Here is a 13,811-nt window from a genome sequence, read left to right as displayed (position 1 = left end):
TATTTTGACTTTTTTTTCACGATATTTTGTTGATCGAATATATTTTTTTATTCCATGACATTTTTAAACCTTATATATTTTACCTTTTGAAAATATTTTTTGACCTAATATTATTTTGGACTTGTTTCCCACGACATTTTCCCGCCCTACCTGTGCGTGAGCTGTGTAGTTGCGTAACGCCAGACAGTGGCAGCGTAGTGTTGCAGACTTACCAATGAAGACACCACAGAAGAAGAAGTGCAAGAGCGTTTCCGGTTTGGACCGTTTGAATCGCACCGATGGATTCTAGTAGACAGTAGCGGATTTTTTGTATTCCTCTCGGCGGACAAAGGTAAAGAGGAGTTCACTCCAAGCATTTAAGTTTCACTCAAAGTGTTTGTTAACACTGAGTTTAGGTCACTTTCTGTTTGTTCTCGTAGCTTCGCTAGCTAGCCGGCTCATGCTAGCTAAGCTAACGTTAGGTCAGTTGAGACCAATGGTGGACAATCAAACAACTAACGTTAGCTTCATGTCTTCACAGCATCCAGTTGTTTGAATGATCAGCCGGTTTGTCCTGTGAGAAGCTAAGCGCTAGCCAGCTACGCCCGGTGCTATCTGTGGTTGAATAGATTAAAAGTTCTCCTCGTGTTTACCTCCTTCAGTGGGCTCCAAGTGGACCGTCAACTGGGCATCAACAAGGGGGTCAAACATGGCTGCTCCGACTCTACAGCAGCCCAGCTTCCTGCTGGTGAGTCCCTCCTGACCCGCTTGTGTCTCCCCGGGATTCACGCAACGTGCTCATGCATCCATGTGTTGTGTTGTCTGCAGGTCAACCTGAAAAGCGATTCCACCACCAAACCTCTCCTCCAGCGATGCCAAGATCTGGTGAAGATCATCGACGAGTATCCTGCAAAGGTACTGTTACCTTTTTACTTTCGCTTTTAAAGCCACGAGGTTGCTGACGTCACTTCAGGAGGCAGCGTGGACACCTCTTACTATGGCGTTATTATAATTATAATACAAGTTTAAAACAACGAATCAGAAAAGGACAGCAAAGATCTTGGGTATACTGAGCACGATCTGCTGTATTCACGACATATTTACCAACTCCTCTGAGGTTCCTTGCAGTACATCAGCCTTCACAGGGAACAGTTGTTCATGATTCATAAATGCCACATGGTCAACGTAGGTGGCACTTCCAACCAAACATTCAGGACGGACCTAAGTAGCTCGCACCAGAGCGCTGTTTTTAGACGGCTTTAAATACTTTTCGCTGGGGGGGGCTTCTCTTTAGGAGCTCCACCTCATCCTCCCTTGGCTGGTGGAGAGCGTGTTCGGCAGTCTGGACAGCTGCACCGCCGGCTGGAACCTGCGACTCCTTCACGCGCGGAGCAACGAGTACAACGTCGTTCTGGAGTTTCTGAGCCCCAGGTAGACCCCCCCCCCCCCCGTGTAGCTTTGTTCCTCGTCGGGTCAGAAGAAGTCACTCATTCTTGTCTCCTTGTGTTCTTTCTTCACAGCGGGCCAATGATGAAGCTTGTGTATAAACTTCAAGCAGAAGAGTACAAATATGAAATCCCCGTCAATTATCTCCCAGTAAGAATGTTTGTCTCTCTCGCTCCGTTGAAACCTTTGAAATGACGTTAGCCCACCTAGCGGACCCTAAACCTCTGGTGCGCTGTTTAATTTGGTTTGATTGGTTTATTCGGGCAATGCACATTAATAAAACACTGTAACTGTGTACAGATTTTTCATCTGTCGTCCCAAGTTGTGTGTTTGTTTACCCACCCTGTGTGTCCCGCAGGGTCCCGTTAAGGTCTGCATCCAGCAGGGGATCCTCCCAGAATGCCCTCTGTTCCACAACAAGCTGCAGTTCCCCCTCTCTGGTCTGCTGACTCTGAACCTGGCTCTCAGTATCCTTCCCTGCAGAGAAAACTAAATATGATGTCAATGTTCTACACATCTATGTCTTTTCTATTATGGCGGCGTGTTTAAAATGCCTCGTTTTGTCTGAACAACACCTCAATCTGTGAAATATATATATATATATATAATTACTTCAATAAGTGACATGGAAGAAGCAAAGCATAGTCTTGTTGACCCGGCGACCTGACAACCTTTTACTCCACGGCGATGTGACTAGTGACTCAATCAGGCTGTGATCTTGCGTCGAATTCGTCTTTGGAATTGAAGCCACAGATGTTTATGATTTATGACTCCGACTCCAAGTTGTTTTTCCTCAACATTCTGCAGATCCTTTTGAGTTCTTTATGTTCCATTTTGCCTCCTGTCTCATCACGCCAAAGGTCAGTTTAATAAGAAATACAAATGTGTGATATGTAGTTTAAACGTGTTGAAAATGCCGTAGTCGGGCCTCTGTGGTTCGTGCCGTTGGAAGACTTAATGCTGCTTGTTTCACAGAGTTACCCTCAAAGCGCCCACGTGAGCTCCACTGACAGCGCCTACTTTGTGCTGGTGGACACGTACCTGAAGTACTTCCTACCCGGTGAAGGAAGCGTTCCGCCCTCCCCCTTCTCTGACTCCAGAGGCTCCGTCACTGCTCCGTCACCCAGGTAGCCGTGATGGCTGATGGATAAAATGTTTGAAAATGTGTAAACAGGCGCTTTTAGATGATGGTCTGTTTGACTCTAAATGGACCATAAGTCACTAAATGAACATCATGTTGTGTTGAAGAAGACGTGAAACTAGAGACTGAGACCATAAACTCATGTTTACAATGTTTACTGAGGGAATAAATCCAGAGAGAAGAAGAGTCATTTCCTCATAGACGTCTATAGGAGCAGAGGAGTCGCCCCCTGCTGGTCACTACAGAGAAGTAGAGTCATTTCCTCATAGACGTCTATGGGAGCAGAGGAGTCGCCCCCTGCTGGTCACCACAGAGAAGTAGAGTCATTTCCTCATAGACGTCTATGGGAGCAGAGGAGTCGCCCCCTGCTGGTCACCACAGAGAAGTAGAGTCATTTCCTCATAGACGTCTATAGGAGCAGAGGAGTCGCCCCCTGCTGGTCACCACAGAGAACGCAGCATTGCCATTTGGGGAGAATGTTTCCAGACTCGTTTCTGTTTCCACAGATCTTCCAGCGTGTCTTTGGCCGGTTACGGCGTCCACAGCCCGAGTCTCCTGAAGCATCACATATTCCACCAACCGTCTGTCAACGCCGACCCGGCGGCTCAGGAGATCTGGAGGTCCGAGACGCTGCTGCAGGTGAGCCACCACAGTTCTACGGTGCAATAAAGATAATTAATGAATTCATTAAATAAAACCTGTGTGTTCATGAAATATTGATGTAATATAAAGACGTGTGTTTTATTCGTCAGATGTTTGTGGAGATCTGGCTCCATCACTACTCCTTAGAGATGTACCAGAAGCTGCAGTCCCCTCAGGTAAAGGTAAGATACATTTCACACACCCCACCTCTTGGCTGTTAGTCAAACACAAAGACACCAGAGTCTGATTCTAAAGCAGTGTAGTTCCCATTAGCATGAAGCTTCCAACTACTGTGTGCAGACGTCTGAGCCACAGAGCAAGAGACCCCGTTAGCGGTTAGCTTCTCCCCCATCCACGGGCGTGCTATGTGTGTGTGTCACTGCGTTTAGCAGCATGTGTTCCCTGTAGCGATGCTTTAGCTTCCTCTCACGTCCTCTGTGTGTGTGTCAGTCACACCCAGTGTGGTGCAGACCCGTCCTAGTGGAGGTCTTTGGGTCATCAGACGTTCTCATAGACGCTACAGTGTTGTTGTTTTAATGCATGAATGTCAGCGAGCGTGATGTTAGAATTATTATAGTCCTGATTCCTCTTCGTACACACAGAGATGAAATAAAGTTCTGATCGCTTGCTTTAAATCTTAAACATTGACTGCAGAACTTTGCGGCACATTTTTTAAAAGCGGAGATTCCATTTCCTGTTGATCCGAGTGAGACCTCACGCTGTTTGTTCACCTTCATGCGCCGTCTAGCAGCGACGCACAGCCACAGTCTGAACTAATGGAGGCTGTGTGTCTGACGGTTAAGCTGTCTGGAGGTCAAAAGTCTTCCCTTCGACCCCCCGTGTACATCTCAGCTCTTTAACGTTGACTCGTGTTGTCTTTTGTTGACTGATCCTGTCTCACGTTGACGTTGTGGTGTCCTGTGTGTTTGAAGAGCGAAGCTGTGAGATTCAACGTGTTGTTTGTTCTGGACCTGACAAACATCTTAGTGCTTATTTCTTGCCTCAGATAAAGTCTCACAGCTTTGAGTTCTCTGTTAATAGTGTCTAACATCGGAGAGGGGAATCCTTCAGTGGAAATGATTTAAATGAACCTAAAACCAGTAAAACACAGTCGGTGGAATCCCTTTGATCGTCACCCAAATACTGCTCATTGATTGGTTCATTGATCCTGCAGTGATTCCCGTCCCTGTGACCTGTCGGCGTTGTGTTGCTACAGTCAACATCTCATTTGTCTTTGTCTCCCTCCTTCTTCTCACCCGAATGTCTTCCTCTGCTTTCTTTTCCTTCATTTTGTATTTGGTTGCCACCAACTGTCTCCTGTGTGCATTCCTCCTCCTTCCTCCCTCCCTCTCTCCTCCTCCCTTATCGCCGCCCTTCTCTCGCTCCACGCTGCTGTTTCCTCCCCCTCCACCTCCTCTCCCTCCTGGTGGTAACGGGTGGAACAGCTGGCGCTGCTGCAGTACCGCCTCAGCATGTCCAGCATGCCGAGTCAACCCTTCGCCCCACCAGGCTCTGGGACCCTCCACACCTACCAAGTACTTGTACCTTTTCATTCACCCCCCTTCGTCAAGCAGAAGGGTTCTTCTCTGCTGACATCGTCACTCATTCACATCACAGCAGCACCAAAGCCCAAATTAAAAAACACAGTCCAGCTTTTTAAAATACGACCTGCAGACCTTCAGGTCAGTAATTCTGCTGCTGCGATGTGTCTCTTTGATGGTGTACTGATGCCCGTCGGCACGGCAACGCTGACTCGGCACTCCTGAATAACCCACCACGCAAATAACAATTCACTAAGTCATTCACCCGTACGAGCGAGCTCGCTTCCATCTACGAGCTGAGCAAAACAACGATGCCTTTATTAACTTGCATATATTTCTAAGTATGTTTACTTTACTCTATAAGCGTTTATCACTTCGTACCGCTGAGAAGTAACCCTGTGTGTCTTATACGCATGCTTCTTACTAAGTTTCTTTTGAGTAAAGCAAAAGCTCCTTCTACATCTGAACAATCTCTCTACATGCCAGTCATCTACTTATTGGGTGTATTGATTATGATTGATTTACATATTCAGAGCTTGTTTGCTTGCTTTTTTTTCTTTTGACAAATCAGCTTTGCAGTTTGCGGCTAAAAGAGCACAGAGGTCCCGCCTTCCTCCCAAAGCGTCCCTCTGATGTTAATCCGATAAGCTGCAGACCCGCAAACCTTTTGTCGTTTTGAAATCAAATCATGGGGGTGTAGGGGGGGGGGTCAGCTGACCGGCCAGCGTCTCTGAGATTGGACTGACTCAAGGAGAAACGGTGATGTCGTGATCTTCAATGAAACATCTTTGAGGTGACGTGATGAGCCTCGGCCAATCAGCATTGAGATCTCTGCAGCGTCTTCATCCTCCTCCTCCTCAGTCCACAGCGGTGCTGCAACGTGGCCACTTCCCACCCTGACTTCTTTTGTGGTGTCCTGCACTTCCTGTCCTCGCCGCAGTCAGAGGACACGTCCAGACATGTTTACCATTATGCAAATGAGGCGATGAGGTCATTTAGCAGAGCCTTCCTGTCACCTTTTCACCCCTCATGAGTTTGCAGGTCTGTTATATTAAGTCCAGGTGACTTTTACAGGGAAATTAATAAATTCAGCTCATTTTGTACAAATTCACAGGATTTTTTTCCATCATTTTTTTAGTTTAAAGTTAAATATTTAGCAGAGCGCACCGATCTGATGGACGCTTCCCTCTAAACTTCCAACCAAACCCTTCGTAGGCGGAACACCTCTGAGCTCTTTAGCAGAAAGCGCTTCCGGGGCGGCTTGGAGGCTTTCAGCCCGAGGGCTGCGCTCTGATTGGCTGCGCTCTGATTGGCTGCGCTCTGATTGGCTGCACTCTGATTGGCTGCGATTGGCACTGTTGCTCCATGTGACCTCTTGTCTCCCCAGGAGCCGTTCAGCCCGACGGAGGAGCACGTCCTGGTGGTGCGTCTGCTGGTCAAACACCTCCACGCCTTCTCCAACAGCCTGAAGCCCGAGACGCTGTCCTCCTCCTCGCCCTCCGCCCACTCGCACGCCCACACCAGCCCGCTGGAGGAGTTCAAGAGGTCCGCCCTCTCCGCGCTTTATTCTACACTAATCAACACAAAACCTGCATAACAGTTGCAGCGCGCGCCATGCAGAACACACACACTCTTACAGAGAAGCACATGTACAGTTTACCACAACATACACCGAGAGGAAAAAACACTGAGCAAGACAAATGCACATAGTTACATGACCTGGGACGATGCACCATAATAAAACCAAGGAACATTTATTCCTTTGGTAAGAATGCAAACAGCATAAAGTAGAATATTAAAACAAGTAGAAGAAGAAAGTATCCTTTATTGATCCCCTTGGGGAAGTTATTCTCTGCGTTTAACCCCCCCACCCAGTGGGAGCAGTGTGCTGCCGGGAGCAGGTAGGGGTTGGGTGTCTTGCTCAGGGACACTTCGACACGGCACATGGAGCAGCCGGGCTTCAGACCAACAACCCTGCGGTTCCCTCTCTACTCTGTGTGCCACGGTCGCCTCATAAAAGTAAATGTAGAAGCATCATTGAGGACTTTATAGTACATGGCTGAGTCCTGCAGCATGGCTCATGGTCATACAACAACATGCAAGACAGATAAATATGAATAATTATGTCAAAGTCAAAATAATGCTGCATCGTTACAGACTAAAAACATGCCGAGTAAAAGCATCCAGATTGTGTAGAATATCTAAAAATGTTTGACACAGAAGGACACCATTTAGACCGTACTTGTTGTTGACTTTCTCCTTCCTTCATAAAGTAAGTTTCTATTCATGTATGACTCTCAAAGAGCGTCCTCTTGTCCACAGGGTGGTGGTGCAGCGTTTCGTCCAACAGAAACTCTACTTGTTCCTGCAGCACTGCTTCAGTCACTGGCCTCTGGACGCCTCGTTCAGAGCGGTAAATATTCATTCATATTTAGACGTCTATGAGGAAATGACTCTACTTCTCTGTAGTGACCAGCAGGGGGCGACTCCTCTGCTCCCATAGACGTCTATGAGGAAATGACTCTACTTCTCTGTAGTGACCAGCAGGGGTCGACTCCTCTGCTCCCATAGACGTCTATGAGGAAATGACTCTACTTCTCTGTAGTGACCAGCAGGGGGCGACTCCTCTGCTCCCATAGACGTCTATGAGGAAATGACTCTACTTCTCTGTAGTGACCAGCAGGGGGCGACTCCTCTGCTCCCATAGACGTCTATGAGGAAATGACTCTACTTCTCTGTAGTGACCAGCAGGGGGCGACTCCTCTGCTCCCATAGACGTCTATGAGGAAATGACTCTACTTCTCTGTAGTGACCAGCAGGGGGCGACTCCTCTGCTCCCATAGACGTCTATGAGGAAATGACTCTACTTCTCTGTAGTGACCAGCAGGGGGCGACTCCTCTGCTCCCATAGACGTCTATGAGGAAATGACTCTACTTCTCTCTTGATTTATTCCCTCAGTAAACATTGTAAACATGAGTTTATGGTCTCAATCTCTAGTTTCAAGTCTTCATTTAGTGAATTATGGTCCATTTAGAGTCAAACAGACCATAAAGCAGGGGACGCTTTAGGGCGGGGCTACACGCTGACTGACAGGTGTCTACCAGAGACGTGCATGGTATCTCTACGCCCACCTCTCTCCTTATAGGGTCACTTCCTGTTCACTGCCAGTTGTGTGCGATTAGTTCATTGTCCTCGTCTCCGTGTTTAGGTGCTGGAGACCTGGCTGAGCTACATTCAGCCGTGGAGATACACAGGGGAGAAGACCAACGCTCAGCCGGACCAGAACAGAACCGTACCCGACAAGTGGTGAGGTGGATCTCCGTGTTTCCTGGAACGATCCAAAACGCCGTCGCCCTCCGGTTCCTCCAGATGACCTGAGGCCTTTTCTTTCCTCCAGGGAGCCCTTTGTCCAGGAGAACCTGCTGATGTACACCAAGCTCTTCCAGGTGCTGCTCAACAGAGCCGTGAGGACGGACCTGGTGAACGCCAAAAATGCGCTGATGGTCTTCAGGGTGGCCAAAGTGTTCTCTCAGCCAAACCTCGGCGAGATGATCCAGAAAGGTGAGGAGGGAACTGTTTAAATGCCGCGGATGGTTTAACCATCGAGCGTTCCTTTTCTCAGGTAATTTTCTTTCCATATTTGAGTTTTACTTTATATTTAAACAAAAGCAGTGCTATTAAGTTTGAATTTATAAACCGACCACTGAGCGACATCAGCAGATTAATAACCGGCACAAAGAACGGTGTTAAAGGTCAACGCGTCTCCGTCTCCAGGAGAGCAGCTGTTCCTGGAGCCGGAGCACGTCCTCCAACACCGGCAGCCCCGTGGATACCTGACGCCGGGCCAAGGCGGCAGCTTCCTGTCGTCACGGCAACGTGCGGCGACCGACCTGGTGTTCCGGGTGAAGAGCCACGTCTACGCCCTGGAGGGCCAGGACTGCCAGTACAAGCAGATGTTCGGCCCCGAGCTCAGGGGGGCGGTGAGTCCGGGTCGGCTTCCCGGGGTCCCTGTTTTACTGCGCTGGGAGACGTTCGAAGGAGTCAAATCTGAGCGCTTTTGTTTTCTCTCTCCGTGCAGGTCACGAAGCTGATCCAGATCATCGCGCAGGCCCGGCAGACGGCCAAGAGGATATCTGATCACTCCGGAGAGGCAGCGGCCAGCAGCTCCTTCCTCTCCTGGTTCGGAATGGGAACCCCCGACCTCAACAGCACCTTCTCCGGGGCCGAGCCGGAGGAGAGCGGCGAGTGTCTGGCGAAGACCCACGAGTTCCTGGACCGGGCCTTGGAGAACCTGTGTCAGATTTTCAAGGTTTAGCTCACTGTTTGTCTTTTATATTTGTCACATCGAGCTTCGTATGATATACAGATGGACAGGTGAGAAAAACCTTCTGTCGCCTTGTGTTCTGCAGCTGAATCAGGGTCAGCTGGCTCAGCTCATCTCGAACCTCGGCTCCTCCCAGGACGACGGCCACTGCAAGCAGCTGCCGGACTGCATCCAAGGAGAGAACGGACTCGTCCTGACGGACCTGGGCAGGAAGCAGGTCTGTATCTCCAGAACCGTGTTAGTGACTTGTTTCAGAGCTGTGGGTCGAAGCGACAAAGACCTGAACCCCCCCCCCACCCAATCACCACCACCCCCAATGCCTTTTCTGTGCAGATCATAAGCGGACTGCGCAGGTTCGACATTCAGTATCAAGGAGACCCGGAGCTGCAGCCCATAAGGAGCTACGAGAATGCCCTGCTGGTCCGGCTCTTCTACAAGATCTCTTCTCTGGTCAATGAGAGAGTGAGTGGGGCTGTGTTCTAGAGACACTGAGAGACACTGACGTGTGTTATAGAGACGCTGAGAGACACTGACGTGTGTTATAGAGACGCTGAGAGACACTGACATGTGTTATAGAGACGCTGACATGTGTTATAGAGACGCTGAGAGACACTGACATGTGTTATAGAGACGCTGAGAGACACTGACATGTGCTATAGAGACACTGAGAGACACTGACATGTGTTATAGAGACGCTGAGAGACACTGACATGTGTTATAGAGACACTGAGAGACACTGACATGTGTTATAGAGACGCTGAGAGACACTGACATGTGTTATAGAGACGCTGAGAGACACTGACATGTGTTATAGAGACGCTGAGAGACACTGACATGTGATATAGAGACGCTGAGAGACACTGACATGTGTTATAGAGACGCTGAGAGACACTGATGTGTGTTATAGAGACGCTGACATGTGTTATAGAGACGCTGAGAGACACTGACATGTGTTATAGAGACGCTGACATGTGTTCTAGAGACGCTGAGAGACACTGACGTGTGTTATAGAGACACTGACGTGTGTTATAGAGACACTGACATGTGTTATAGAGACACTGAGAGACACTGACATGTGTTATAGAGACGCTGAGAGACACTGACATGTGTTATAGAGACGCTGAGAGACACTGACATGTGTTATAGAGACGCTGAGAGACACTGACATGTGTTATAGAGACGCTGAGAGACACTGACATGTGTTATAGAGACGCTGAGAGACACTGATGTGTGTTATAGAGACACTGACATGTGTTATAGAGACGCTGAGAGACACTGACATGTGTTATAGAGACACTGAGAGACACTGACATGTGTTCTAGAGACGCTGAGAGACACTGACATGTGTTCTAGAGACGCTGAGAGACACTGACATGTGTTATAGAGACGCTGAGAGACACTGACATGTGTTATAGAGACGCTGAGAGACACTGACATGTGTTATAGAGACGCTGAGAGACACTGACGTGTGTTATAGAGACACTGAGAGACACTGACATGTGTTCTAGAGACGCTGAGAGACACTGACATGTGTTCTAGAGACGCTGAGAGACGCTGATGTGTGTTATAGAGACGCTGAGAGACACTGACATGTGTTATAGAGACGCTGAGAGACACTGACATGTGTTCTAGAGACGCTGAGAGACACTGACATGTGTTCTAGAGACGCTGAGAGACGCTGATGTGTGTTATAGAGACGCTGAGAGACACTGACATGTGTTATAGAGACGCTGAGAGACACTGACATGTGTTATAGAGACGCTGAGAGACACTGACATGTGTTATAGAGACGCTGAGAGACACTGATGTGTGTTATAGAGACACTGACATGTGTTATAGAGACGCTGAGAGACACTGATGTGTGTTATAGAGACACTGAGAGACACTGACATGTGTTCTAGAGACGCTGAGAGACACTGACATGTGTTCTAGAGACGCTGAGAGACACTGACATGTGTTATAGAGACGCTGAGAGACACTGACATGTGTTATAGAGACGCTGAGAGACACTGACATGTGTTATAGAGACGCTGAGAGACACTGACATGTGTTATAGAGACGCTGAGAGACACTGACATGTGTTATAGAGACGCTGAGAGACACTGACATGTGATATAGAGACGCTGAGAGACACTGACGTGTGTTATAGAGACACTGACATGTGTTATAGAGACGCTGAGAGACACTGACATGTGTTATAGAGACGCTGAGAGACACTGACATGTGTTATAGAGACGCTGAGAGACACTGATGTGTGTTATAGAGACACTGAGAGACACTGACGTGTGTTCTAGAGACGCTGAGAGACACTGACATGTGTTCTAGAGACGCTGAGAGACGCTGATGTGTGTTATAGAGACGCTGAGAGACACTGACATGTGTTATAGAGACGCTGAGAGACACTGACATGTGTTCTAGAGACGCTGAGAGACACTGACATGTGTTCTAGAGACGCTGAGAGACGCTGATGTGTGTTATAGAGACGCTGAGAGACACTGACATGTGTTATAGAGACGCTGAGAGACACTGATGTGTGTTCTAGAGACGCTGAGAGACACTGACGTGTGTTATAGAGACACTGACGTGTGTTCTAGAGACGCTGACGTGTGTTATAGAGACACTGACATGTGTTATAGAGACACTGATGTGTGTTATAGAGACACTAAGAGACACTGACATGTGTTATAGAGACGCTGAGAGACACTGACGTGTGTTATAGAGACGCTGACGTGTGTTCTAGAGACGCTGACGTGTGTTATAGAGACACTGACGTGTGTTATAGAGACACTGACGTGTGTTATAGAGACGCTGACGTGTGTTCTAGAGACGCTGACGTGTGTTATAGAGACGCTGACGTGTGTTATAGAGACGCTGACGTGTGTTCTAGAGACGCTGACGTGTGTTATAGAGACACTGACGTGTGTTATAGAGACACTGACGTGTGTTATAGAGACGCTGACGTGTGTTATAGAGACACTGACGTGTGTTATAGAGACACTGACGTGTGTTATAGAGACACTGACGTGTGTTCTAGAGACGCTGACGTGTGTTATAGAGACGCTGACGTGTGTTCTAGAGACGCTGACGTGTGTTATAGAGACGCTGACGTGTGTTACAAAGACGCTGACGTGCGTTATAGAGACGCTGACGTGTGTTATAGAGACGCTGACGTGTGTTATAGAGACGCTGACGTGTGTTATAGAGACTAACCGGCGATCATATTTCCCACAGTTCGGTGGTCACATGAACGCACTCTGCTCCCGCCCGGACCTCCTGGGGCGCCTGGGCCGCCACTACCTGGCGGCGGACCCCGACTCCTCCGCCAGGAGCCCGGTCCCCCGGCCCCCGTCGGGGGCACACCGGCGGGCTCGCCTGAGTCTGCGTCCGCTGGCCAGCTACCGGACGCTGCTGCTGCTGCTGCTCGCCTACGCCACGGGGGCCGCGCTGGCCTTAGGCCCCGCCTCCTGCACCCTGCTGCTCCTGGTGGGGGGGCTCCTGTATGGACTCCTCGTGGCGCTGCTCGGAGACAAGCTGAAGACGCACTAGCTGAGCAAACGGGGGGGGGGGGGGGGCACGACGGAAAATAAACTTTAAAACATCCACGCAAGGAATTTGAGTCTAGTTTTCAAGGTTTGCAACAAACTAATATCATTTTTAGTTTTCTCTTTATAACGTCACTGGCGTTGTGATGTCATCAGCAACAGACAACACATTAAACATTCTCTGATGTTCACATTTTTTAAACAATGTTTTTTCTTTTTTTTACCTAAAACTCTAAAAATGATTAATTAATGGTGAATAGTTTGCGTTAATGACGACCAATCGCTGCTGTCAACAGTCACAGTGGAATAAGCCTCTAAAAGGACGACTTTGTTCGGCCTCATTAACCATATAAACAAATACATAACCTGAAGCTTTTGATTCGCATGAAGACGCGTGGAGGCCAAAACCTTTTTATTGTCAGTGAGAGCTGGACGCTTTGGTTCCGATCCCACAGACGCAATAAACCATTTGCACTTGTTTGTACTTCTGTTGTCCTCATTTATTTATTTCATGATGAATCTCATATTGTGACCTCATAACATTATAATCATAGGACATGATGCATTCATGTTAAATAAACATGAATAAAGTAGGAACAGCATGATGGTGAATCACAGAAGCTGGACCTTGAAGGCCTGATTCCATATGGAAAGGTGATGTTGAGATGCTAATCTGAGTCTGGTAGCTATGGACTTCTCCTCGGCAGGAGAGGTGCCTCTTGGCCTTCCTGTCCTGGGGCGTCCTCATGAGAGACACTTTCATCACAGCGTTTGATGTTATCTTTGATGGTTGAGCTTTAAGCATCCAACCACACTTTCAATTGCTAATTTCCTTTTCTGGACATCCATAACCATCAGAAAAAATGTTTTAAATAAAATTAATTGTAATAGTAAAAACAAAAACATACAATATAAAATGGTAAAATGTTTATTTGCAACGTTTTGTGTACACACCTTTTGGGGTTACTGTTCTAATCAGAAATGTTTAATGAATTAAATATTGCTTCAGGTTCTGATGCATGTTGAGTTGGGGATTGAAATGGATAGTTGGGGTCAATAATGTTTTTTAGTCAAAATCAAGAGACAGATATTCAAGGCAACATGTATTTTTCGCTTGAAAATAAGTGATACTTTCAAAACATGTTTTAATTTAAAAAAAACTTCTTGAAAATTCTCTTGGTCACAGAAAAACACC

At 47.8% G+C, this 13,811-nt stretch overlaps 1 protein-coding gene across 4 annotated transcripts; it reads left to right on the top strand.

Annotated features, from left to right (window-relative positions):
* Positions 1–147: 147 nt before the first annotated feature.
* smpd4 (sphingomyelin phosphodiesterase 4) lies at positions 148–13,100 on the top strand. 4 transcript variants are annotated; one of them, XM_078092614.1, is made up of 20 exons: positions 148–331; positions 642–727; positions 808–894; positions 1,274–1,410; positions 1,500–1,575; positions 1,784–1,892; positions 2,233–2,285; positions 2,401–2,552; positions 3,073–3,205; positions 3,319–3,384; positions 4,654–4,743; positions 6,137–6,294; positions 7,072–7,162; positions 7,959–8,056; positions 8,148–8,311; positions 8,525–8,730; positions 8,829–9,059; positions 9,160–9,291; positions 9,408–9,536; positions 12,306–13,100. In XM_078092614.1, the coding sequence occupies exons 2-20, from the start codon at positions 689–691 to the stop codon at positions 12,618–12,620; spliced, it is 2,466 nt and encodes an 821-aa protein (XP_077948740.1). In that variant the 5' UTR covers positions 148–331; positions 642–688; the 3' UTR covers positions 12,621–13,100. The 4 variants fall into 4 exon arrangements, with proteins under 4 accessions (XP_077948740.1, XP_077948739.1, XP_077948741.1 ...); XM_078092613.1 differs by having other exon boundaries at positions 159–331; positions 3,319–3,390; XM_078092615.1 differs by lacking the exon at positions 4,654–4,743 and having other exon boundaries at positions 159–331.
* Positions 13,101–13,811: the final 711 nt, after the last annotated feature.

Source organism: Gasterosteus aculeatus, chromosome 17, assembly GCF_964276395.1.
Source record: "Gasterosteus aculeatus chromosome 17, fGasAcu3.hap1.1, whole genome shotgun sequence".
Taxonomy (NCBI): Eukaryota; Metazoa; Chordata; class Actinopteri; order Perciformes; family Gasterosteidae; genus Gasterosteus; species Gasterosteus aculeatus.
This window is presented reverse-complemented; position numbering and strand designations above follow the sequence as displayed.

Bases quoted from the DNA above. Each gene is read 5' to 3' on its own strand.
- smpd4 (XM_078092613.1), top strand. From the start codon at position 689: ATGGCTGCTCCGACTCTACAGCAGCCCAGCTTCCTGCTG. The intron at 6,295-7,071 runs GTCCGCCCTCTC...TCTTGTCCACAG, and splicing joins CCGCTGGAGGAGTTCAAGAG to GGTGGTGGTGCAGCGTTTCG. The intron at 8,057-8,147 runs GTGAGGTGGATC...TCTTTCCTCCAG, and splicing joins AGAACCGTACCCGACAAGTG to GGAGCCCTTTGTCCAGGAGA.